Source organism: Lissotriton vulgaris, chromosome 7 (genome assembly GCF_964263255.1).
Source record: "Lissotriton vulgaris chromosome 7, aLisVul1.2, whole genome shotgun sequence".
NCBI lineage: Eukaryota > Metazoa > Chordata > Amphibia > Caudata > Salamandridae > Lissotriton > Lissotriton vulgaris.
Genome location: NC_141695.1, coordinates 1,764,140,150 through 1,764,165,264, shown reverse-complemented (window position 1 = coordinate 1,764,165,264; position 25,115 = coordinate 1,764,140,150). Strand labels below are relative to the sequence as shown.

Genomic DNA, 25,115 nt, shown 5'->3' with positions numbered 1-25,115 from the left:
AAGGGAAAAAGATTGAGTGGTCTTCGGAAGCAGAGTTGTCCTTTCGAACCTTGAAAAAGGCCTTAATCACTGCACCCATTCTGATGCACCCAGACCCAGATCAACCATTCTATGTGGAAACTGACACCTCAGATTTTGCAACTGGTGGAGTGTTATCTCAGCGAGACAAAAAAACTGGCCAACTCCACCCTGTCGCGTACCGGTCCAGAAAACTGTCAGACCCGGAATACAACTATTCCATTGCAGACAAAGAACTGTTAGCGGTCAAGGAAGCTTTTCAGGACTGGCGACAGTATCTTCTTGGGGCGAAACATACAGTAACTGTATTCACGGATCATCGCAACTTGCAATTTTTGAAATCTGCAAAAACCCTGACCCTACGACAATTAAGATGGTCGCTGTACTTTTCAGAGTTTGACTTTGTGATAACCTACAAACCTGGTGCAAAAAATGGCAAGGCCGATGCTCTGTCACGAATGAACTCTTTTGATGAAGTCCGTGTACCAGCCCCCAAGCCTATTGTGCCATTGGATAAAATCATAGGAACTATTCATTTGGAAGAATTTGCAAAAGAAATACAAAACACTTGTTCATCGGATGAGTTAAAGGCGTGGACGGACTCAGGGAATGAAAAGACTCTTGTTAATGGTTTGCCTTATTACGAAGGAAAACTGTACCTGCCAACTAAAGCAATGCAAGAGAAGGCAATGAGAGGTTGTCATGACAACCGTTTGGCTGGTTATAAGGGTGTCAAGAAAACCATTGATTTAATCAAGAGGCATTTTTGGTGGCCTGGCATGGCAGCTCATATAGGACAGTATGTATCAACATGTGAGTTATGCATTAAAGGAAAGCCTAGTCGTCAAGCCCCTCAAGGTTTGCTACAACCTATGCCAAACGCCCCTTATCCCTGGCACACAGTATCCCTAGATTTAATTGTCGACTTGCTATCCAGTCAGGGTAACACGGTGATTTTAGTACTGGTGGATTCATTTTCAAAAATGGGCCATTTTATTCCTTTGAAATCAGTACCCACAGCCATGCAGTTAGTACAAGCATTTAACCAACACATCATTCGGATTCATGGGATCCCCCAGGTAATCATATCTGACCGTGGACCCAATTTATGTCAAAGTTTTGGAAAACTTTCATGCACAATTTAGGGGTCGATTCGCGATATTCAACCAGTTATCATCCTGAGACCGATGGTCAGACAGAGAGGCTGAATCAAGAGTTGGAGCAATATTTGCGCCTCTATTTGTTAGAACAGGATGGTAACTGGTCTGACTTATTGTGGACCGCAGAATTTGCTTATAATAATGCGGTGCATAATTCCACTGGTTACACCCCTTTTTATTTGAATTCAGGCCGTCATCCAAAGATGATTATGGGTAACCAGAATAACAATGTACCTGCTGTTACAAGCGAATTAGATGAATTGAGGAAGTCTTACGAGAAGGCTTTAACAAATCTAAGTAAGGCTAAGGCATCATACAAGGTCCAGACAGACAAGAAAAGAAGGAGAGGGGTTGAGTATAAAGTAGGTGAGCAGGTGTGGTTGTCCACCAAACATTTACGGTTAAGAGGAAATAGGAAATTCCAACCTAGATTCATTGGCCCGTTTAAAATCTTGAAGATCATAAACCCTGTGGTAGTTAAAATCCACTTGCCGAACTCATTAAAAATTATCCCACCTTTCATGTGTCCCTACTAAAGAAGAATCCAGAGAATGTTAGACTCAAGCCAACCCCTCAACAAGTGATGGTAGAGTCAGGAGAGGAATTTGAGATCAGTAGAATTTTGGATTCTAGAGTGACAAAAAACAAACTGTACTATTTGGTCTAGTGGAAGGGGTTTGGCCCAGAGGAAAGATCTTGGGAGCCTTCCTCTCACGTTCATGCCCCAAGATTGGTTCAGAATTTCCATAAAGCACATCCTAAGAAGCCCAAGTTGGGAGGAACCCCTTTGGAGGGAGGTACTGTCAAGACCTCCGTCTCCATTGTAAGCTCATTCAGGAAATCAAGCAAGAAAAATCGACTATTCAGAATCAAGTCCAAATATCCGCAGTGGCGGAGAAACTATCGAGTCACTTCATTGTTTGTCAAAAGATGTATAACTGAGATGAGTGGCTTGACATTGAATAATGGCTGTCAAAGATGGACGCGGCTAGAAACGAAAAGCCGGTCTAGTCTTTTTGATCGCGCGCACAGTGTCTGGAAGAAAGCGCGCGTTCAATTAACGAACTGCGCACTTCAACTGTCAAGTTCCAGCGAGCGCCACGTTTTCCCCGACGACTCCAGTCAAGCTGAAAATTCCTGTTCTAGACTCTTGCCGGTGAAGAATAAGCGCATGCGCAACGAGGGAGAAGCAAGTGAGGTATTCCGGTGTTCAGTTTAGCGGCTGCTAGACACACCGGTTGCGAATTCTGTGTGACTTTTGGTGCGTCTCGCACTCATGTTCAGAGACTAATTTATTGTACTTGGAGAATTCCTTAGTGGAGTAACTATCCGTGTTCTTCCAAGCCTCCTTAGTTTACACATAGTTAGGTGTTCAGAAATCTGAAGTATAAGAGAACTAATCATTCCTACAGTTGAAATTTATTACAGCTATCGCCTGTCAGTCAAAAGGTAAGAAGAGATACATAGTATCCATAAGAGTCCATTATAGCTGTTGGATAGTGTTTTAATGATACCTTGTTATACAGGTTTAGGCGAATTACCTTACAACCAATATTACGAGGGAGAAGTTTTAGCCCAGGTTCAGAGGGTAAGAGATTTCTAACTTAATGGTTAAAGTAACTGGGTATTTAGTAGAACTGTGGTTACATGTTCTGTTTGTCTGCAGGTGTTACTACCACGCCCGCAAGAACCAAGGTGACGACGACGAAGTACAGAAGGTTGTCACCCGCTGTCTAGAGCGGGCTCTCTCTCTCATCCACTTCCCCTTTCCCCCCTGCTTCAGGGGTTACCTTGAATATCTTTCGGGTGGCCCTTGGGGTGGAGGGGCGTTGGGACCTACGTCGACTCCTGTGGTTCCTGGCCTTCGTGACAACTATCCACCAGTGGAAGAGTGCTAAGCCCAGTAATGGACAATGGACTATGCACCAGTGGAAGAGCGCTAAGCCCAGTAATAGACTATAGACTATGCACCAGTGGAAGAGAGCTCAGCCCATAAATGGACAATGGACTATGCACCAGTGGAAGAGCGCTAAGCCCAGTAATGGACAATGGACAATGGACAATGGACTATGCACCAGTGGAAGAGAGCTAAGGTGAGTAATGGACAATAGACTGTGCACCAGTGGAAGAGCGCTAAGCCCAGTAATGGACAATGGACTATGCACCAGCGGAAGAGCGCTAAACCCAGTTATGGACTATAGACAATGCACCAGTGGAAGAGAGCTCAGCCCATAAATGGACAATGGACTATGCACCACAGGAAGAACGCTAAGCACAGTAATGGACAATGGACTATGCACCAGTGGAAGAGCGCTAAGCCCAGTAATGGACAATGGACTATGCACCAGTGGGAGAGGCTAAGCCTAGTAATGGAACTTCAGTGGAAGTACCTTGGGCACTTGCAATGTTAGAAACACTGGGAAGTTCATTCACAATTCATGCATATTTTGGAAATTTACAATGACATAATTTAGTCTTCATGTGTAAAGCTGCATAGGGAAAGATACACATATAGAACGGGTTGGGAGGGGGCAAGTAATAGGAGAGAGCAGAAAACAACATCCAAATGAAATAAAATGTAGATTTCATCAAAATGTGGCAACAACATTACAATAATAAGCACACTGCTATACATTATGCTAAACTAATTTCAAGTGTTTTCATGTTAGATTATTATTACCAGATTGGACCCAATATTAAATTCATTATTCAGAAACATTTTCCATAATAATGCAAATCCCAAAACCATTTCAACAATCACATTTTGACAAACTATATACTGCTGTTGAGAAGTGACTATAACCAGCTCAGAACCTTTAATCCAAAATACTGGTGTGTTTAAAGAATCTCTTAGAGCTTTTTGTCTCTACTCCTTTTGCTATTCCTTTTTTTTTACGTTTAACTGCACCTGCCAAGAGTCGGACGAGCCTGACACTCACAGGTTGTCTCTCTTCTTCATTGGCTCCTCCTGCTTCAGATGCCTCCTGTTCTAGCTGGTGGATCCCCTTGGTGGTGGCTTCAGGGATGCTCCTCTGTGCTGTTGTCGCTGTCCTTGGTGTGGTTCTCTTCTATGAGAGACGCGCAAAGAAAGCAAATGGTAAGAGTCTATTCAAAGTCCCATTTCAAAGTATAAAGCAGTGAAAAAGCAGGTCCGATAGAATGTGTTCTAATTTCAGGTGCGACCCGTGGTGGCAGCCGTAGAGACATCTATGAATCTGCAGTAAAGTATGAGAACGTGGAGAAAGGAAACAGAACAGTGAGTGCCTTACAATAAATCTTTAAATACATTTTTACAGCCTGTAACCAAGAAACCCCTCAAAAACACACATTATTACCATAGGCAGGTATGTACAGATAACCGGCATGTAACAAAGTACGGATTTAAATGAGAGACCAATCACAAACTGAAAAGAGTAGCACATATCATTACTATAGGCAGGTATGTAAAGAGAACAGACCTGTATCCGAGCAAAGACAGCAGTGAGGGCAAGATAATACATCGATTAATACATATGTACAGCCTGTAACTAAGAGACCACTCACAAGCTGCACAGGTCCCTGTGTCCGACTCAAGCACCATTGTTTTCGGCCTGAGCATTTGGATTTGACCCAGTGAAGGGCAACCAGTAGCCCGGGTTGGCGCTATCTGCTTTTAAGCACTACGGAAATTTGTATTCTTTAAATATTCATAACTAGACTTCTGATTATTGGATTTTTGTCTTTTTGGTCTTGGTTCACTTATCAGAATATTGGCTGTTTTTCTAAACTGGTGTGGAGTACTTTTGTGGTGATGTCACCAATTTACTGTTTGTGGTGTGTACAAATACTTTGCACATTGCCTCTTAGTTAAGCATGGCTGCTCTGTGCAAAGCTACCAGAGGGTGAGCACAGGTTAATTTAGGGTGTGTCACTGACTTACCCGGTCTAGGATTGTGGTTCCTGCTTGGACAGAGTGCAGACCTCGGCCATCCAAAAACCCAATTTCTAACATGCACCATGGCCCATGTTTTGCCTCTGCTCCTGCCCCTCCTGCCTGGCCAATGTGGTTCATTTTTCTTTCCCTGCCCCTCCCACCCACCCTTTGATTTCAGCTTGCTGATTCTGCACCTCTGCCCTCTGTGGTATTGTATGGGCTGCTCCTGACCCTCCCTCTTGCCCGCTGAGTTCAGCTTGTTGAACTTACCCCTGTGACCTGCCCTCCATGGTCAGTGTGCTGCTCTTGTTCCCATCCACCTTCACTCTTTAGTTTGTTTTGCTGCCTCTACCACACATTGCTACCCTCTGAGGTTGGCTCACTGCCCTGTCTTTTGTCCATGTGATGCCCCTTCGACTCCAGCCTTCCCTCTAGGGTCCATGTACTCCCACAGTCCCTCCACCGGGCCTGCTCTTTCTGTGTGCTCCCTCACATCTTGCCAGGCACGTCTGCTTTGTGTTATTAATTTCAGTGTGCAGAAACTATTAAAAGGGCTGTGCCGGTTACCATGGTACCGGCAGCGGGTACCGCAGGATCTGCACCCCGATAATGCTTTTTTTATTTAACTTGATAGAGTGTCTCTTTGTAACCATTCCCCACATGAACTTTGGGTTCAGAGTGTGCCTACGCTGCACCCTAAGAGGCTATTTTAAATGATTTTTCAGGACTCGGTGAGGAGTCCCCGGGGTTTGTAATGTCTGCCGCAACAGTTTGTATCATGGCCAGCAAATTAAATCCCTGGGAATATTTTGACCAGTCTTGGTCCCACCCTACCATAAAGACACAAGATAGAAACAGTTCTCTGTCCATTCAGAAGGCCTCACTTTTAAAAATGGGACTCCTGTGGTAACTTTTGTGAATGTATTTCACCAAAACTCATTATGAACTTGCAATTTTCCACAGGAATTTTAGACAGCAATAGATGAAAAATGTATGAACAGAATTATACTAAATTTGGCAGTAAGCTAGGCCTTTACTCAAAAAGTTTGCTTTCTGTGATTGGGTGTAAATCCATTCTCCAGTTTATGAGAAATTAAGGTGAAAAACACTAAAAATCTAGATGATTAGTCCCACAGGTGTCCTGCAGTACTTCTGCGGTATAGCAATTCAAAAACACTAGAGTCCTCTAATGACCAAGAGACATTTTTTCCTGTCCACCTTCTACGCAGATCCTACAGTACCGAGCAATCTGAACGTGTGGCTGCAACACTGAGGGAAATGTTGCAGCCGCCAATACAGACACAAGTACATTTCCCGTTGCCCTGAATTTGTTAGAGTAAATAGTACATAACAGGGAAGGAGCACACCAACCTCTTGTCTTGTGGGAGTGGTAGGTGATCTCAGAGCAACCCGCCCTGGGATCAATTTAAAAAAATCTTCAGCTTCGTCTCCTGGGGAACTGCAGTGGGAGCCAGTGAGGCCTCCAAATAAATACCTTCGGACACCCAAGTCACTACTGTACACTTTCTTCGCCTTGTACAGAACCTTTAACCGAGAGCCCACTCTCCTTCGAGAGACCCTATGCTGTTAAGTGACCAAGAGTCTACTACACACAGCCTTCATTCTCTACACAGTTCCTCTATGAGAGGCCTGTCCATCTCACACCCAAGCCCGTGTTATGCACACCCTTCTCCTTGTACAGAAGTCTTCATGGACAGGCAGAGCCGGACTGGCCGTAGCGAGCACTTGACCAGGGCCAGTTTTGGTCCCCAGTCTGGCCCTGTGGACAGTCCACTCCCCCCAGATATTCAAGCACCATTAGGTTGATAAGGTCATACTACGCACACTCTTCTCCTTGTACAGTCATCATGGACAGTCCACTCCCTCCAGACACTCAAGCACCATTAGGTGTATAATATCATACTACACACACTCTTCTCCTTGTAAAGAAGTCTTCATGGACAGCCCACTCCCTCCAGACACTCAATCAATCAATCAATGCATTTGTAAAGCACACTACATACCTGTGAGAGTCTCAAGGCGCTAGGGGGGGAAGTTGCTACTGTTCGAAGAGCCAGGTCTTGAGGAGTTTTCTGAAGGTCAGAAGGTCTTCGGTCTGCCGTAGATGGATGGGGAGTGTGTTCCATGTCTTGGCGGCGAGGTGGGAGAATGATCTGCCGCTGGCGGTCACTCTTCGGTGCGGGCGACGGTGGCGAGGGCGCGGTCTGTGGAGCGGAGCTGGTGGGTGGGGGTGTAAAGGCTGAGTCAGCTGTTGAGGTACGTTGGTCCGGTGTTGTGGAGTGCCTTGTGTGCGTTGGGGAGGAGTTTGAAGGTTATCCTCTTGTTGACAGGGAGCCAGTGCAGGTCTCTAGCTGAAGTGTGTATGTCTATTTCGTATTGCACTGGAGGTTTTGTGTTATAACATGATTACCTACACTACGTGGCAGACTTTAGGCACCTTGGTGGCTTTAAAGGAAGGTAGGATGAGGAGTACGTAGTGGTTAGACCAAGAAAGCAGAGTGTTCACACCTGTATGAACAAGGAAGTGCATGTGATGAAGAAATATTGACCTTACTGGGGATTAAAATTGTAAGATATTCTGTTTTTGTGATAATAGCCCCAGCAAGTAGGACGCGGACATCCTCTACATGTCTTCCAGTATTTACCATCACCTCCTACTGTTCATTCAATTTTAGTGTTTAGATTTACTAGAACTCTACTTCCTTTATGAATTGGGAATTCTGGGCTTTGGTAATTGTGTCTTCAATCTGTTAATCATATTAATTTAACCTTCTGCTAAAAAAGCAACTTGGTTATTTTTGAGTCAACAGTATCCCTTGTTGTGCAGGAATCGTTTCACACATACAGGGTGAGTCTGGACTCAGTGACGGAACAAAAATTAGATGTCTCTGAGTCTTTAAATAAGACCAGGATGAGTTTCTACTCTGTGCTCGCCTCTCATGGCCCCCAGGTGACCAGAGGTGGGACATGGCTGCTCTCTTTTCATCTAGTCACCTGGTGACCACTTCTCATCTTTTTTTCCACAGGTGCAGTTCCCCGATGCAGACCACACTTACATGGTAAGACAAATGTAAATTATCTTTAAGCAGAGAATGGTGTTTCCGATTGCTTGGATACATTTTATTTCTTGATATCACCTGAGGATCCTAGTTCAGACCAGGTCACCTCTGTAACTGCAACACAATGCAGTAGATGGTTTATAAGGCTTGGGTTCAGGATTACTCTGTCCTGGATATCTAAGCTTAAAAACAGAATCTTATGAACTGACATGGTGCAATACTCTCCCTTATAGATTGGAGAATAGTTTTAGCAAATGTCATTTCCTGGCTGACAAGCTTGTGGTAACAATGTATTTTAATTAACTCTCCAAAGGCCTTATGGTTCAGTAGGAATAAAAAGAGCTAAATATTTCCAGCCCAGAATTAAGAACTTTGGAAACAAGTAAAGAAATGGCACCAAGTGAGTGTTCCACAAGATGACAACCTTCACTGAGATGTATCCTACCTTATAGTCGGATCTCTGTTGTGGGGGAGTAGAGTGTCGACTGCACCGGTTTTACACTCAGTGGTGAGGTGATCCACAAGAAGGCTGTCTTCACTAAGAAGTATCCTATCTCACATTTGGATCTTTGTAGTTCGGATGTGCAGCCTGAACTGCACCACATGCATGTTTAGATGTGAGATGTTCCACAAGGTGGCTCCTTCACTGAGAAGTATCCCAACTAACAGTTGGATCTCCTTTGTAGGGTAGTAGAGCCTGGACCCCTACTCAGACAAGAAGGGTTATCTAGTCATCAGTGTGAGATGAGGGTCTGTCCTCACTTTGTCCTGATGCTGGTGGAAGCTCATGATCAAGGACCGTAGGAGATTGCATTCCACTGTTCATCCACTCACTGAAATCACACCCATTCAGTGACATGTGATATACAAGACTTCTCTCATTTTCTGCAAGAATACAATAACATAATGTATAAGAGAAACAATATTGCAAATAGAATGGAGGAAACAAACAAAATAAATGTCACAGAACAAAAGTCAGAGTAAGACAGTTCATCTCAATACAATCCAGCAACATATCTTCTGAACGTGTCCTAATACTGTTGCTTTTGTTTGCAGGCATTAAAGCATGGAGATCAGGCAATGTACGGCGACTTGCAAAAGTAAGCCATGGTAACCATGACCTTCTTGTTCTCATTGTCATATCTGCACCATCTTCTGCTGCAGACAGAAGCCATAAAAAGGATCAGCATTGCATGAATGGAAAGAAGGACAAAGGGGATTGTTCACTCTGAGGGGGCAGATATAATATTTTCAGCACAGTGTGCGAGAGCAACCATAGTATTATTTTGAAATTACCTGATACTTGTGTCTTCTCCTGCACTGGTTCCCTCAAAGCCTGCCTAGCGCAATGCACAACCTTTGCACCATGTTGCAGGGAGGTGTGCGTTCTGTCTAGGATAAGACGCATACTGGAACCTACTCTTTCAGTACAAAATTCTGGCCTAGATACGGACAGTTGAGGCAGTGCAGCAAGGCAAGTTGCTGAGCTGTGTTATCTGAACGGGAGAAAGCTGAACTGCACCAGAAAAGGCCTGATTACTGCGAAGACCTACTATACGGCATGCTCTGTCCTTTCATGTGTGGTGTTAGAAATTGGATTTCTGGGTGGCAGAATGACAGTCCTAGTCCGGGTAAGTTGATAGACACCATAAATTAATCTGTGCTCACCCCCTGGTAGCTTGGCACTGACCAGGCAGGCTTAATTTAAGAGACAAAGTGTAAAATAGGTCAAACACTTAAAACAGTGAAAACACCACAAAATCACTACACACAGGTTTAGAAAAAGAAAGTATGATTTCAAAAATGAAACAAGACCAAAATGACAAAAATATAAGTAGAAGTCAAGAGATGACTTTTTTTTAAAGATTAAATGTAAAAATAGTGCTTAGAAACAGTAAATGTTTAAAGAATTAATTGGTCTCGCTGGGCCGGGACAAAGTTAAGAGTTCAGGCCAACCGCGATGGATAGCGGTCCAGAAACACGGCCCGCTGAGCAAACATACTTTAATCCTGGTTGTAATCAACGACATGCGGGGTGAAGCCAAGCAATGCATCTTTGTCTATCCTGCAGGGAGAAGATTTGTTAGTGTTCTCAAATGAGAACATGGTGAGTCACTTGTTCTGAGTGCGAAGTGCCGGTTCCAAAGTGGTGGTATTGCAGCGGTTCCAATGTGGCAGTTCCGTTGGCGATGCAGCAGTTCCGAGTGCGATTGACCAGTTCCTTTTCCTGCAACAGCTGTGATTTGTAGGTTCTGCTCTTGCAGCAGAGGATGCGTCGGTTGCACTGGAGCAAGCCCTGGGGTTCACTTCCAGTGAACCAGGAGCAGGGTTAAAGACGTTGATGTCCCTGAGTCTTTGAAGACAGGAGGCTAGTTAATTAGCCCTTAGAACCACTCTGGTTTCAGTGATGAAGGTCTAATCAGACAGTTCAGCAGGCTGCAGAGAGGACAGCCTTCCAAAGCAGCAGAAAAATAGTGTGGCAGTCCATAGCACAGCAGTTCTTCTTGGCAAATTGGTTTCAGGTCCAGACGTATACTCTGTAGGATAAGAGGTTCGATACTTATACTTATACTCAATGTGCCTTTCAAGTGGGGGTGACTTCAACGAAGGGTCTTTGAAGTACTAACATTTCTTTTCTCTCTGCCCTGGATCCAGACTCACCACAGGGGGGTAAACAGCCTTTTGTGTGAGGACAGGGCCCAGCATATTCAGTAGTAAGAGTAGGGCAGTGCCCAGCTCCTCCCTCCCTTCCTCCAAGGAAGATGCATAGAGTCACACCCAACCTTCCTTTGTATGTGGCTGTCTAGAGTGAATACACAAAGTGAACTGTTGCCCAGTCAGTCATCGGAGACAGGCAGCAGACATCACATAGCTAAGAACAGGAAAATGCCCAACTTTCTAAAAGTAAAACACACAAGATGATGGACGGAATGTTGCACAATGGCAAAACATTCACCCCCAGTCACAGATCTGGGTTTAATCCATCGTTATTTTGCTCACCAGCCACCCCAGTTCAGACATGGCCATATGCAAATCAGTCTTGACCCTGTGCCTCATGGGAACAGTCCAGACCGAACTGCCAAGCCATGTCTTCCCTGGACCGGAATCAAGCATCCTAGGACCGGTTTCTGGCTATCAGTCGTCTTCAGCCAGGATAGCTTGACTCCAGTGGCTTAGTGAACACGGGAAAAGTGGCATTTTTAGAATGGTAACTACAAATCCAACTTTACCATTCAAGGGACAGAGCACAGAGCTCCGGCTGGGATGCACTGAATGCTATGTTAATCCTGTGGCCCAAGGTACCCCTGCGCCTAACCCACCCTGCCTAGTGAGATGAGTGGATCTTTCTGCCAAGTGGCGGCAATGGTTAGAGCCTGGACCCATCTTGCAAAATGGCAGCGGTCCATCATTAGCAATAGAGGCGATGAGAAATGGAATCCTTTCAGCTGCCCAGAAGGGTGGCCTGGGAGGCTGGTGGTGGGAGTATTTGACCCCATGGAGCTCCTCTGGTGCCCTATACACCCCGCCTGACTGCTGACCGAGACATGCTTTGGTGTCTATGTAGTGTGGGGGAGGCTGCAGGTGAAGTGTGCCAGTACTCATGGGCCGGACTGACTCTCCAGCAGATGTGGCATCTGTCAGATAGCGCAGGAGGCACCTGCTCTGAAGTGAGAGGCTGATCTCGCCTTCATATACCCCCTCTGCTGACATGGATGTCATAGCGGTCCTCGTCCTGCAGGTTTAACGGCTACTTGCTTATCAGAGGAAGCTGTGAGCTGAGCCCTTAGGAGTGATGGTGAGTTGGATGCTGACCGGTGGAGAGAGTCGGTAAGCATCCCTTGCATGGTGCTGTGCTGGAAGGAGCCCATTGAGAGGTTGTGAGGAGCTGGGGCCCAGGGAATGCTTTTCACTTTAAATGTTGGGACTTCACTGGAGATCAGATGGGCTAAGTTTTGCAAGTAGAACATACGGGAACTCCCCATCCCAGTGAACGGACCTTGGGGGTCTTGTCCTACTGCGGAAATGGTGCACGGGAATTAAGCCTTGCTCCTGCGCATTGGAATAATATACCCTATAGATTTGGCATAGGACTGAGGTCAGCAGGCCCCTATCGAGTATATTAAACTTAATTACTTTGTGTGCCAGCTAACTCAGAGGCCACTAGAAACTCCTTGTAAACAAGAAGGGAGTAGTTTCTGGCAACCGCATTAACATTACTTTGTTTACCTTTAGAATTGGAACACTCTCAGAATCGTGAAAACAACAGATACCAGTTTCACTCAGCTAATCGTGCATGCTTAGTTTCTTCAGAGTTACACTGAAAGAGTAGACGGGTCTTGGACTTGGCCCTTTTTGCAGGGTAATCCCTGAACTTTTTGCCTTCCTCCTGTATTTTGTCTGACCTGTTTTGGTTGGTTTTATGACTCTGGGCACTTTACCACTGCTGATCAGTGCTAAAGTGCATATGCTCACCCTATTGTAAATCGATGTATGAATTAGTGATTCCATGATTGGCTGGGATGGTTTACCTGTCAGACCCTAGTACAGTGCACCAGGAGTGCCCAGGGCTTGTAAACCAAATGCTGCTGGTGGGCTTGCAGCCCTGGTTGTGCCACCCACAGAAGCAGCCTTGTAAAATGTGTCTAAGGCCTGCCATTCCAGAGCCTGTGTGCAGTCCGGTACTGCCATGCTGATTGGGCAAGTGCACCCACTTGCCAGTCCCTAAACCTTCCCTTTTCTTCATGTCAGACACCCCTATGGTAGGCCCATGGGCAGGGTCCATTGTAAGTATAAGGTAGGACATGCCCTGGTGTGTGTGGCATGTTCTTATAGTAAATTACAGCCATTTTTGTTTTTCATTATTGCAAGGCTATCTGTTCTCCATAGGCCAGAATGGGCAGTTAGATGATTACATCCTATAATCCTAACTGACTCAGGGAGCATGGTGGAAATTTGAGTTTAGTATGCCTGGACTCAGAATGATCAATCAATCAATCAATCAGGGGTTGGTGAAGCGCGCTACACACTCGTGAGGGTCTCAAGGCGCTGAGGGGAGGGTAGGGCACCTCCAGGTCAGTCGAAGAGCCAGGTCTTGAGATCTCGTCTGAATGAGTGCAGGTTAGGAGAGCTCCGTATTCCTAATGGGAGAGAGTTCCAAGCTGTGGCAGCGGTGTAGGGGAAAGCTCTTCCTCCTGATCTGGCTCGGCGGATGCGGGGGACCTCTGTCAAGGCGTGGTCCGCTGAACGGAGGTTCCTTGTGGGTGCGTGGAAACTTATTCTGTCATTGAGAATGATAAAATGCATCTTTTAGTGAAGTTAATTTTAACCTTCTGTGTTTGAAAATACCACTTTTAGAAAGTAGGTATTTTCTTGTCTAAACTAACCAAGCCTGCCTCTGCTAGGTTGTGTATTCCTTGTCTGGAGTTTGAGTGACAGGGTTGGGGGATTCCAGGAGACAGGATGAGTCATCCCAGTGGTGAATAGAGAGATCTGCATCTAGATGGGAGGGATGTATTGTACCTGGGACCTGAATAGAACTGTGCTTTCCCTCCACATTGCCGGCTTCAACCCATGTGGTGCGTCTTATGTTTCTGCCCTGCACTGTGTAAGGAGAGGAGTCATGTCAACAGAGTGCTCCAGGGCTGTGCCTTCCCTCCACAATGCTGGCTCCACCTCCTGTGGTGCGTCTGATGTCTCTGCCCTGCACTTGAAAAAGAGAAAAGGAGTCATGTCAACAGAGTGCTCCAGGGCTGTGCTTTTCCTCCACAATGCTGGCTCCACCCTCTGTGGGACGTCTGATGTTTCTGCCCTGCACTGTGAAAGGAAAGAAGGGGTCATGTAAACAGAGTGCTCCAGAACTGGTTTGGACTAGGCAAAGGCCCCCTGCCCTCAGAGGACAAAGGATTTTGTGGAATAAGTATTGGGACCCTGATCCCAAGAAATTAGATCACTTTTGGACAAACAAGAAGAAACCTTTGCTGAGGATAGGAACCGGAAGAAACTGAGGAGAGACTATCCCTAAGCTGAAGTGCTGCTTAGAGGATTGCCCTGCAGTGGTTGCCTGACTGCCAAAGAGAGGAGTAAGGGACTTTGTGTACTTTCATCAACTTGTAAGGACCTCCAAGGGCTTGGAACAGAGCTTGCCTTCTGCTGAAATCTCAGGGACAACAGACTTCAACCCCCAGCTCCCCAGAGTTCTTTTGGAAGTGCCTGCTGGTGTTTTGGGCCTTCTGAGGGACTGCGTGTCGCAAGGAGCTGGAAGCACGACTCAAGAGGAAAAAGCGTGTCGCAGCTGCTGCCGTCGCATCTTGGATGTCGCCGCTGTAGCTGTCGTATTGCACCGCATCAAGAGAAGCGTCTCGCAACGAAGAGTAAGTGTGTCAGCGTCGCTGCTGCTGCCATCGCATCTTGGATGTCGCAGCTGTAGCTGTCGTATTGTACCGCATCAAAAAAAGCGCCTCGCACACACGAAGAAGCGCGCTGCCATCGGAGCTGCTGCCGTTGCATCTTAAATGTCACTGCTGTAGTTATCGCATTACGCGGAAGCGTCTCGAAACATCAGGGAAGAGTGTTGCAGCCAAAGCTGCTGTCGTCGCATCGCGGAACAAGGGTGTCGCCGCTGCAGCTGACGCATCGAATCGAGACTTCTCCTTCATCTGAGAAGTGTGCCGCATCTGGAAAATCTTCACTTCTTTATTTCTTTGCACCAGAACTTTGCCGCATTTCAATTGCTGCAACACTTTTGTTGTGGAAGCGCAACGCATCGTAAGGTACATTGACTCAAAGTGTTGCATCTTAAGAACTGAACAGAACTAAGCTAAAACTACCATTTCAAGTACAGTATTGTGGATTTTTGTCGTTTGTGGTCTTGTGTTAAGTATATAAAAAGAATACTTATTTTTGATATAAACCTTGTGAGGTGTCCATCTGTAGTGTTGTCACTTGATTAATGTATGTGTTCACAAATGCTTTACACACTGCCTCTGAGAGAAGCCTGTCTGCTCATGCCAAACTACCAAGGGGCTGAGCAGGGGTTATTTTAGGAGTGTACCCCTTTACCCTGACTACAGGCAAGGGTCCCTATTTGTCACAAGTACCTACCTGTGCCAACTAGAGACCCCCAAATCTAACAGCGGGCGTTTCAGTAAAAGGATTTATTGAACAGTCATATTTCTCGTGTAAGAGGCATGAGATGTTACAACCGTAAGACAGTATGCAAGATATATTATGTACAGCATAAGACAGTAGAAAGAAATAATACTGTGCTAGCATTATCTTTTAGCTATGACAAATATATTCATATACATAAATAACATAAGCTAAAAATGTGAGTATTCATAAGATGCTACTCTAACTAGTACTACCCCAGTGTACCTAACCTATGTGTAGTACAAGGTAAGAAGTAGGTGATGTATTCTATAGTATGGTATGCTATAGTCTGTGTGCTAAGTTTGTATGCCAAGTCTAGTATGCCAAGACTAGTATGCCAAGAGTCCCACAAGGTTCTAGTCAACTCCATACCTTGAGAATGAGAGAGGTGGGAATCTCTTTCCGGGTCTCGAACTCTAACACCCCGCAAAGGGAGTCAGAACTCTGGAAGCTGGATTCTCTACGAGCAGGGATGACAGCGTCTCTTGTCAGTGCGTCAGGCCGAGACAAGGCCTCCTCTAAAGTTGAGGTCTCCCCCTACTTGCTTGGGCAAGGGAAGGTATGTTTATACCTGGTAGATGCCTTGGAATGTTAGCATTGACGAAAAGTTGGGCAGAAGAAGACGTCAGGAATGAACCCTTAAGGAATAGCAGTTCATGCATAATAAATTAGTTTTTGGAGAAATCAATAATCCTGTGCCTATATAAGGGCAATGCGACTTGTGCCTATATAAGGACATGTTTAATTAAAACCTATATAAGGACACCTAAAGGGGAATACAATAATCCTTGCTCTGCGACACTCATTTGTCTGTGGGAGTGTGCAGTGTGTTTTTTTGTTTACTTTGGGATTTTGTGTTAATTGTTGAGATTGTTCTGGGTGGGGTGGGCTACAGGCCTCTCATGCCCACCTGCTAAGTAGATGTGTCTTTTTCTTGATATGAGGGCATATATTTGTGGGGACGGTGGTCATGTAGGGGGTGGAGGGGACCCGATGGGGTGTTGTTTATGTGTGGTTGTTAGGTTATTGTAGGAGGCACTTAATTTGAAGCACAAGCAGTGCAGTGCTAATATACTATGCCGAGGTCACGTAGATACTAAACACTTTAGTCAAGGCACTGGCTAATATGTCAGTGACCTCCAGACATTCCATAATAACCTAGAATGTCAATGGGCTGAACAATAAAGTCAAGCAAACCCTGGCTGTGACAGTCATCAGATGCTTAAAACCTGATGGAGACTTCCTTCAGGAGACCCACTTATTAGGGACCCACTGCTGTTTCATTGGTCAAGGGCATACTCTACATTGGTCCATGCTGGGTTTACCTCGGGCTCCTTGGAAGTGGCAATTTTGATCAGGAGATTGCCTCCCCTTCAGGTTCAGAATACCTGGATTGACTTCCATGGGACATACACCACGCTGCAGGGCCTATGGGGGAGGGGGTGGAATGATAATATACTTATCATTGCCCATCCAACCCCATGCTTGCAACAACCTACTTTAGACAAAAATACCACCATATTGCTAGAAAGAGGAATCTTCCCTTCATATTTTGGGAGAAGGTTTTAAGGATGTATGTCGTTACAGTGCATACTTTTACAATGCATTTTTTACACCGCAACATCCATTACAACGCATTCCATTACAACGCATGCCATTACAACGAATTCCTTGAAACTACCATTACAGCGCATTCCACTACAACGCATACTACATTTACAACGCATATCATTACAACGCATACCATTACATAGCATGTATGGTAAGTATTGGATAGTGTAGTGGTACAAATTACTATTCTAACTCCAGGGGGTGCAACAGTAGGGTAAGTAATGGATAGTGTAGGGGTAAAAATTACTATTCTAACTCCAGGGAGTGCAACAGTAGGGTAAGCATTGGATAGTGTAGGGGTAAAAATTACTATTCTAACTCCAGGGGGTGCAACAGTAGGGTAAGTGCTTGATAGTGTAGGTATGCGTTGTAATGGTATGCGTTGTAATGACTGCATTGTAATGACATGCGTTGTAGTGGTATGCGTTGTAGTGACATGCATTGTAATGGTTGCGTTGTAATGGCATGCATTGTAATGGATGTTGCGTTGTAAAAGTTTTGTTGTAAAGGTAGTGCGTTGTAAAAGTTGCGTTGTAAGTGTTTTTGCCCAGGTTTTAATGATGATGTAATGGCCCCTGAGGTGAACAACTCAGGTTCCGCCCCGGTTGCGTCTAGGGAGATCTAATTGTCCCATTTTGCGAACATGCTGGGTCTGTCAGATCTTTGGCACCGCCATTGTCTAGAAGATAGAGGGTACTCATATTTCTCTGGCACTCCCTGGGTGTATTTTTGATTAGACTATATCTGTGCCCCGGCAGGTGAAAATGGTAGGATTGAATGAGCTGATTCCCTTGCTAGGGGATTGTCAGATCATTCACTGCTCTGGATATCCCCAGATCAGCAGCCCTGCCATCCAAGACAGGGATGGAAGTTGAATGCCTGGAAACATTGGGATGAGGCATTATCACGAGAACTGCGAGTAGATACTTTGCTCTACTTTGTGAAAAATTAAAAGTATGTGGACTCCTCCATAATTCTTTGAGAGGCCTATCAAACGGTACTCGGGACGGGGCTCAGAAAATAATTGTACATAAGTGAAGGATGGACACAAGGGAGATTGAGGCAATTGAAGGTCAACTGGTGCACTTAGATTGGACTTCCGGGACTTTGTCTGACCCCCTGATTCTTAGGAGGATTGCTACCCTCTGCGCTGACTACTGTGCTCTGGCACATAGAGAAGTGGGAAACCAAATCCTGGCCACACAATACTGCCTTTATGTCTAGAAGATAAAATGGGTAAACTCCTGGCCTGGCTTAGCAAGCCAGAGGCTGAGGCCTGCCGAGTATAGTTGGGGAGTTTTGCCAGGTAATAAGAGGCCTTCAAGAGAACGCATCCCCTTGCCAAGGCCCAACAAATTGCGGATGATCTCAACAACGAGGTGTGGCCGGTCCTCCCTCTAGAAGATCGCGTGGCCTTCGATAAAGAAATCACACTCCCGGGAATACAGGCAGCTATAGCAAAACTAAGCTCTAGAAAAAAACCCGGGCCCAACTATCTCCAATCTGAATTCTTTACAAGAAACTCCAGGATACTTGGACCTCATCGCCTCAAAAGGTTTCTTGCGCCTCAAGAAGGTGGAGCCCTGTATCCGGACCTGCAACGAGCTATGATTGTGGTCATACACAAACCAAGGAGGCCAGAAATGAACTGTGGATCTTAATGCTGATTTCCTTGTTAAATATCGAGAAAACCCTTTGCCACAGATCTGGCCACCGGGCTCATTGGAGTTCTGTCTCCCTTGATCTATAGGGACCAATCGGGCTTTATCCCAAAGGGGTCTGATAGATATAGTCTGCACAGGCTGCATAATTGGCTGGCGGCAGTTCATCCCCAATTAAAACCCCATGTGTTCCATTCCAAAGATTCCAAAGAAGGCCCTTGATGCCATTCACTAACCGCTCCAGTCCCAGATCTTGGTGAGATTTGGTTTTGGCCCCAAATTCCGAGCCTGAATAGTGCCACTCTATCAAGAACCTGTAGCAATGGGGTCCTTTCCGCAGTTTCCCATTAGGAGCCGAATTAGACAGGGATGTCACCTGTCCCCCCTCCTGTTTGCCTTTACTGTGGAGTCTCTGGCCAGCCTGGTCTGGAGTCATGTAGGTACAAAGGGTTTGCCAGTTACTGAGACTATCTTGGAGGAGGGAAGGCTTTTGCTTTATGCAGATGATATTCTTTTGTTCCTCACCTAGCTGGTGGAGATGATCCCAATGGGTTTCCATTGGGATAAATCAGTTTTGTGCTCTATTGGTGGGGATCTAGACTTATCCACCCTTCCAGGTTCCAATATATTGGGATATGTATCATTCCTAACCGGGAGCGGTGCCTGTATCAAAATCTGTGGAGGGGAATAGCAGAGTTTCAAGCTGATGCTGAATGCTGGAGAGCGTTAGCGTTGATACTACTGGACAGAGCTGCCATTTTGAAAATGATTACCAACAAAATTCTTATATATCTTCCAAAATACTTATCACAAGATCCCAGATGAGTATTTTGTTAGAATTGATGGAGAGGTCAGAAAATTGTTATTGAACAGTTGGCGGCACCCGAGAATAGAACTGACATCCGAGCTTACAACTGGGCAGGCTAATTGATTGGTATCAATGACTGGGATTATACGTCCCAGGATTATCCCACATATGCCTTACAGAGGACTCTTTTCCAGACAAAGTCCTATTTGCATTATCTTTATGGCGGAAAGGGTGCTGGGCGGTTACTATCGGTGACTTAGATGGTGATAGAGGTGTGGAATAGGGCCACCAGATGTATTGCATGGGCGGAGAGAGTAACCTCGGAGTGGAATCAGGGAAATTGAGGGGCTTTGGAGTTTTGGACATCATTTGGATATCTAAGATCTCCTCGAGGACGGGGCCTTTATACCCTACTGTTCTCTTCAGCAGGATTATCTACTACTAACTACCCAATATTTCAATAACCTTGATGCTTGTTGTGCAGAAGGGCTGGTGTACTCGACCTGCCTGACTACTACCCCTTGGAGGGTAGGCTACTTCTGGGGGGAACTTTGTGAAAAGACAGTTTCCTTCATATACAACATGCTTCACAATAACATGCCTGACACCCTGAAAAAGTTGAAGGAACAGTGGGAGATTAAGGTGGGATAACTTGACAAAATAGACTGGTAGGCTACCCTAATGCACCCCAGAGAGGTGGCTATTGAATCTAGATTAAGGCTTGTAGTGTAGTTCCTATATTCCCAATAGGCTCTGCGCATTGAAATAACATAAACGGCAGTTTAGACGTAGCACTGAGGTTGACTAGGTCTCTACTGAATATGTTAGACTTAATTAGGTATGCCAGTTGGCTCAGAGGTCACTAGAAACTTTCTCGAATGAACAGGGAGGAGTTAACTTCCCTGATTAGACAAGAAGGGATTAGCTTCTGACAACCGCATAAACATGACAACTTTGCACCCTCCAGAATAAGGAGTATATCTCCAGAGTCGTGTGAAAACAATAGATAGCTATTTCACTCAGTCAATCGTGCATGCTTAGTTTCACCAGAGTGCAGAGAAATAGAGAGATGGGCGTTTTCAACAAAAGGTGTTATTTATTGAGCAGTCTTCTTTCTCATGCAAGAGAAGTGAATTGCCACAATTGTAATACTTATCATGAAGTAAAGTGCGTACAGTAAAAGGAGTATTATGAAATAATACTGTAAAAGTATTGATATGGTTTCTGAGCCATATGATACTTAAAATGGATAAAATATATACAGTACATACAAAGATAAAAGTTTGACTAAACGTAGTCAACTGGTGCTTCTAAAATACGCCTACCCCAGTGTACCTAACCTAAGCCGAGTACGTGGGAAGGAGTAAGGGAGTTGCAGTTTAGGTTAAGTTAGTTTTGCCAAGAATCTGAATCAAGAATTCTCTAAGGGTCTAATCAGCTCCGTACCTTGGTTTTAGAATGAAGGAGGTCTTGTATCTCGTTCTCAGGACTCGATCTCCCAGTAACCCGCAAGGGTGACTGGAAACACTGGAGCTGGATTTTCGCGGCAGGAGAAAAGACAGCGTCTTTCTCAGTGAGTCAAATGGGAGGGACGGCTTCCTTCGGCACTCGCATCAGCTGGGCTTTGGGTAAGTAGATAGCCGCTCTGCTCCAAACCCTTGTGTGTTGCTTAAGGCAAATGCTGATATATTTATACCTGGAAGGTGCCTTGTTTGACGTAAGGTTGGACATAAGACGTCAATAAGAACTGTCACTAAGAACTGGCAGTTCTTTCAGGACTCGCAGGAGTTCTAGGACAAATCAAAACAAAAGCCGGGGGAATTCCCGGGTTGCTGGAGGTTTGGTTTGTTTAAAGAACTCGTTGTACTTTCTAGGCGTCTAAGGAAGTAGCCTTGCCGTATTTGTACTGCATTGGCTATGACTAAATATGGATATGATTCTTATGCCTTTATAAGGATATGATTTGTTATAACCACATAAGAGCATACATCGGGAATATTTAATTAAGGTCCTAGATACGTTCACAACAGGCTTAGACAACTTTAGTTTCTCCACCAGATTTACTACGACCACCTATGTAAAATGGAGAGACCGGAGTCCCTAGCCTGTCTGCGGTGTAGGGGGGTTGGGGGACCTTTCTCCACACACTTTGGGGCTGCCTTACCATACAACCCTATTGGCATGCAATACTGAGTGAGATAGGCAGTGCCTTGAGGGTAAATTTCCCATTTGAGCACATGTACGCTCACCTTGGCATAACGCAGTACAAAAGGGGGTGGTGATGGATGGAGCATCTGAACCAATCAAACACTCACACCCAGTCAACAGATCTGCGTTTAATCCATCACCGTTCTTTAGCCCACTCTGTCACCCCAGTTCAGACATGGCCATATGCAAAGCAGTCTGACCCTGTGCCTCATGGGAACAGTCCAGCCCAAACTGCCAAGCCATGCCTTTCCTGGACGGGATTCAAGCTTCCTAGGACCGGTTTCTCACATTACAGCCGTCTTCAGCCAGGCTTGCTTGAATCCACTGGCAAAGTGAGCAAGCGACTCACGTCTGAGCATACCCTGCCAACTTATGGCGAACAAAGCGGTATACAAGCGGGTGGTGATGTACGGAGCATCTGAACCAATCAAACACTCACACCCAGTCAACAGATCTGGGTTTAATCCATCACCGTTCTTTAGCCCACTCTGACACCCCAGTTCAGACATGGCCATATGCAAATCAGGCTGACCCTGTGCCTCATGGGAACAGTCCAGCCCGAACTGCCAAGCCATGCCTTCCCTGGACCGGATTCAAGCTTCCTAGGAAGTGTTTCTGGCATTACAGCCATCTTCAGCCAGGCTTGCTTGAATCCAGTGGCAAAGTGAGCAAGGGACTCACGTCTGAGCATACCCTGCCAACTTATGACAAACAAAGCAGTACAAAAGGGGGTGGTGATGGACGGAGCATCTGAACCAATCAAACACTCACACCCAGTCAACAGATCTGGGTTTAATCCATCACCGTTCTTTAGCCCACTCTGCCACCCCAGTTCAGACATGGCCATATGCAAATCAGTCTGACCCTGTGCCTCATGGGAACAGTCCAGCCCAAACTGCCAAACCATGCCTTCCCTGGACCGGATTCAAGCGTCCTAGGACCGGTTTCTGGCATTACAGCCGTCTTCAGCCAGGCTTGCTCGAATCCAGTGGCAAAGTGAGCAAGGGACTCACGTCTGAGCATACCCTGCCAACTTATGGCAAACAAAGCGGTACAAAAGGAGGTGGTGATGGACGGAGCATCTGAACCAATCAAACACTCACACCCAGTCAACAGATCTGGGTTTAATCCATCACCGTTCTTTAGCCCACTCTGCCACCCCAGTTCAGACATGGCCATATCCAAATCAGTCTGACCCTGTGCCTCATGGGAACAGTCCAGCCCGAACTGCCAAGCCATACCTTCCCTGGACCAGATTCAAGCTTCCTAGGACCGGTTTCTGGCATTACAGCCGTCTTCAGCCAAGCTTGCTTGAATACAGTGGAAAAGTGAGCAAGGGACTCACGTCTGAGCATACTCTGCCAACTTATGGCGAACAAAGCGGTACAAAAGGGGGTGGTGATGGACGGAGCATCTGAACCAATCAAACACTCGTACCCAGTCCAGAGATCTGGGTTTAATCCATCACCGTTCTTTAGCCCACTCTGCCATCCCAGTTCAGACATGGCCATATGCAAATCAGTCTGACCCTGTGCCTCATGGGAACAGTCTAGCCCGAACTGCCAAGACATGCCTTCCCTGGACCGGATTCAAGCTTCCCAGGACCGGTTTCTGGCATTACAGCCGTCTACAGCCAGGCTTGCTTGAATCCAGTGGCAAAGTGAGCAAGGGACTCATGTCTGAGCATACCCTGCCAACTTATGGCGAACAAAGCAGTACAAAAGGGTCTGGTGATGAACGGAGCATCTGAACCAATCAAACACTCACAACCAGTTAACAGATCTGGGTTTAATCCATCACCGTTCTTTAGCCCACTCTGCCACCGAAAACAGCTTTGTGAGAAGGAGCTACAGCCCATTCAAGGGCAAGTGTCAACTCCTCCCACAACTCTACATGCAGCCAGGTCTATTTAGCCTGGCTATGAGTCACACCTCAACCTCGCCCTTGTGTCTGTCTACTCTGAATGCACATCCCCAGCTCCTGTCACTCTCAACCCAGACAGTGAATACACAAACAGGCAGAGGCACACAGGATGGTTAAGTAAGAAAATGCTCACTTTCTAAAACTGGCATTTTCAAACTCACAATGTCAAAATCATCTTTACTGAAGATGTACTTTTAGATTCTGAGTTCACACAGCCTAAAATCCATTTCTCTATCTTGTCCCAATGGAAAATTATGCTTGTGATCATTCACAAAACAGCTCCTATGTTAACCTATGAGACAGATAGCCTAGCGATTCCTGAGGCGGAAAGCCGGAAATCATTTTTGAAAACACTTTAATCTTCTTTTATGCACAGTGATTTAAACTTTGCTACCACGATCTTGGTGATGTATTTGGCATAACTACGGACACCCACTCACCGCTCTCAGCCGATTAGGTGCTGACTGGTGGAGGGAGTCGGCAATTGCGAATGCCGCCATCTTGGGGGTGAATTCAGCTTGCTGACTAGTTGTCTCTGCCTCATAAACATAAATGACCACCTTGGCACATACGAGCAGTGGACGCGTGCTGCGGGCGGGTCACTGGTGCGCCAAAGGCAAGCCCGTCTGCGCCCGTCCGCGCCTGACCGAGTCCAGAGGCAGGAAACGCTGCCCAAACTATGAACACTCTGAGGATCATGGACCGCTTGAGGTATTCTGCCAAGACCTTGTGTGATATTAGAACCAGAAGCCTAATTAACCTTTTACCACACACATGTTGCTCAACTAAATTCCCTATAGGCGCGGTAGCATGTAGATCCTGCCCTTCCAAAGGAATTTGGATACTATTAGTCCTCACGACCCACAAATCATACCAGACTATGACTCCATCAGTACTAAGTAGATCTTATGCAATGTGCGGTCTCTAGCCAAACATTCCATTGAAATATGGGATATGATTTCTTCCCACTCCCCGAAGATCTTTTTGTTTTACAAAAACATGGCTCACGCAACTAATCATCCGTATATTAATATGGCAATCCCGGTAGCATATAAATTCATCCATCTAGATAGAATAGGAAAGACCGGAGGTGGCATTGCTATAGCCTTCAAGGATCATTTGAAGGTGCAATGGATTCCCACCTTGGGTAACGACAGACTGGAATTGGGTATCATCAAAATCACTATATCCCCTATGGATAGCTGGACTGGAGCGTTAATATATCGACCTCCAGGTCCGAGAGCCAATCTTTCCACCTCTCTTATTGATCAAATTGCCATGCAAGTTCTCATCTCCAACAAATTCATTCTGCTGGGAGATTTTAATTTCCATGGTGAAGATCTTGCCAATCCAGAAGTAAGCAAGATCGTTACCAGTCTTAGTTTATTCGGTCTTTCTCAAAGGGTGCAGGGTCCCACTCATCGGGCGGGCCACGCGCTTGATCTAATTTTCACTAATATGGATCACCTCAGCGTCTGCCCCCCATGCCCACTAACTTGGGCTGACCACTTCATGGTCATGTTCACTTACCAACCCCAAGTCACCCAGTTTTTCATTCAAAATAGGGAACGGAAGCAAAGGTAT

At 45.7% G+C, this 25,115-nt stretch overlaps 1 protein-coding gene across 1 annotated transcript in view; it reads left to right on the top strand.

Annotated features, from left to right (window-relative positions):
- The window catches only part of LOC147706613 (uncharacterized), a 213,740-nt gene that overhangs the window by 167,080 nt on the left and 21,545 nt on the right, over positions 1-25,115 (top strand). Inside the window, exons 4-7 of the mRNA XM_086929105.1 lie at positions 4,156-4,275; positions 4,355-4,434; positions 8,139-8,171; positions 9,228-9,271. Of these exons, the coding sequence (XP_086785231.1) occupies positions 4,156-4,275; positions 4,355-4,434; positions 8,139-8,171; positions 9,228-9,271 (277 nt within the window). The remainder of the gene's footprint in view (positions 1-4,155; positions 4,276-4,354; positions 4,435-8,138; positions 8,172-9,227; positions 9,272-25,115) is intronic.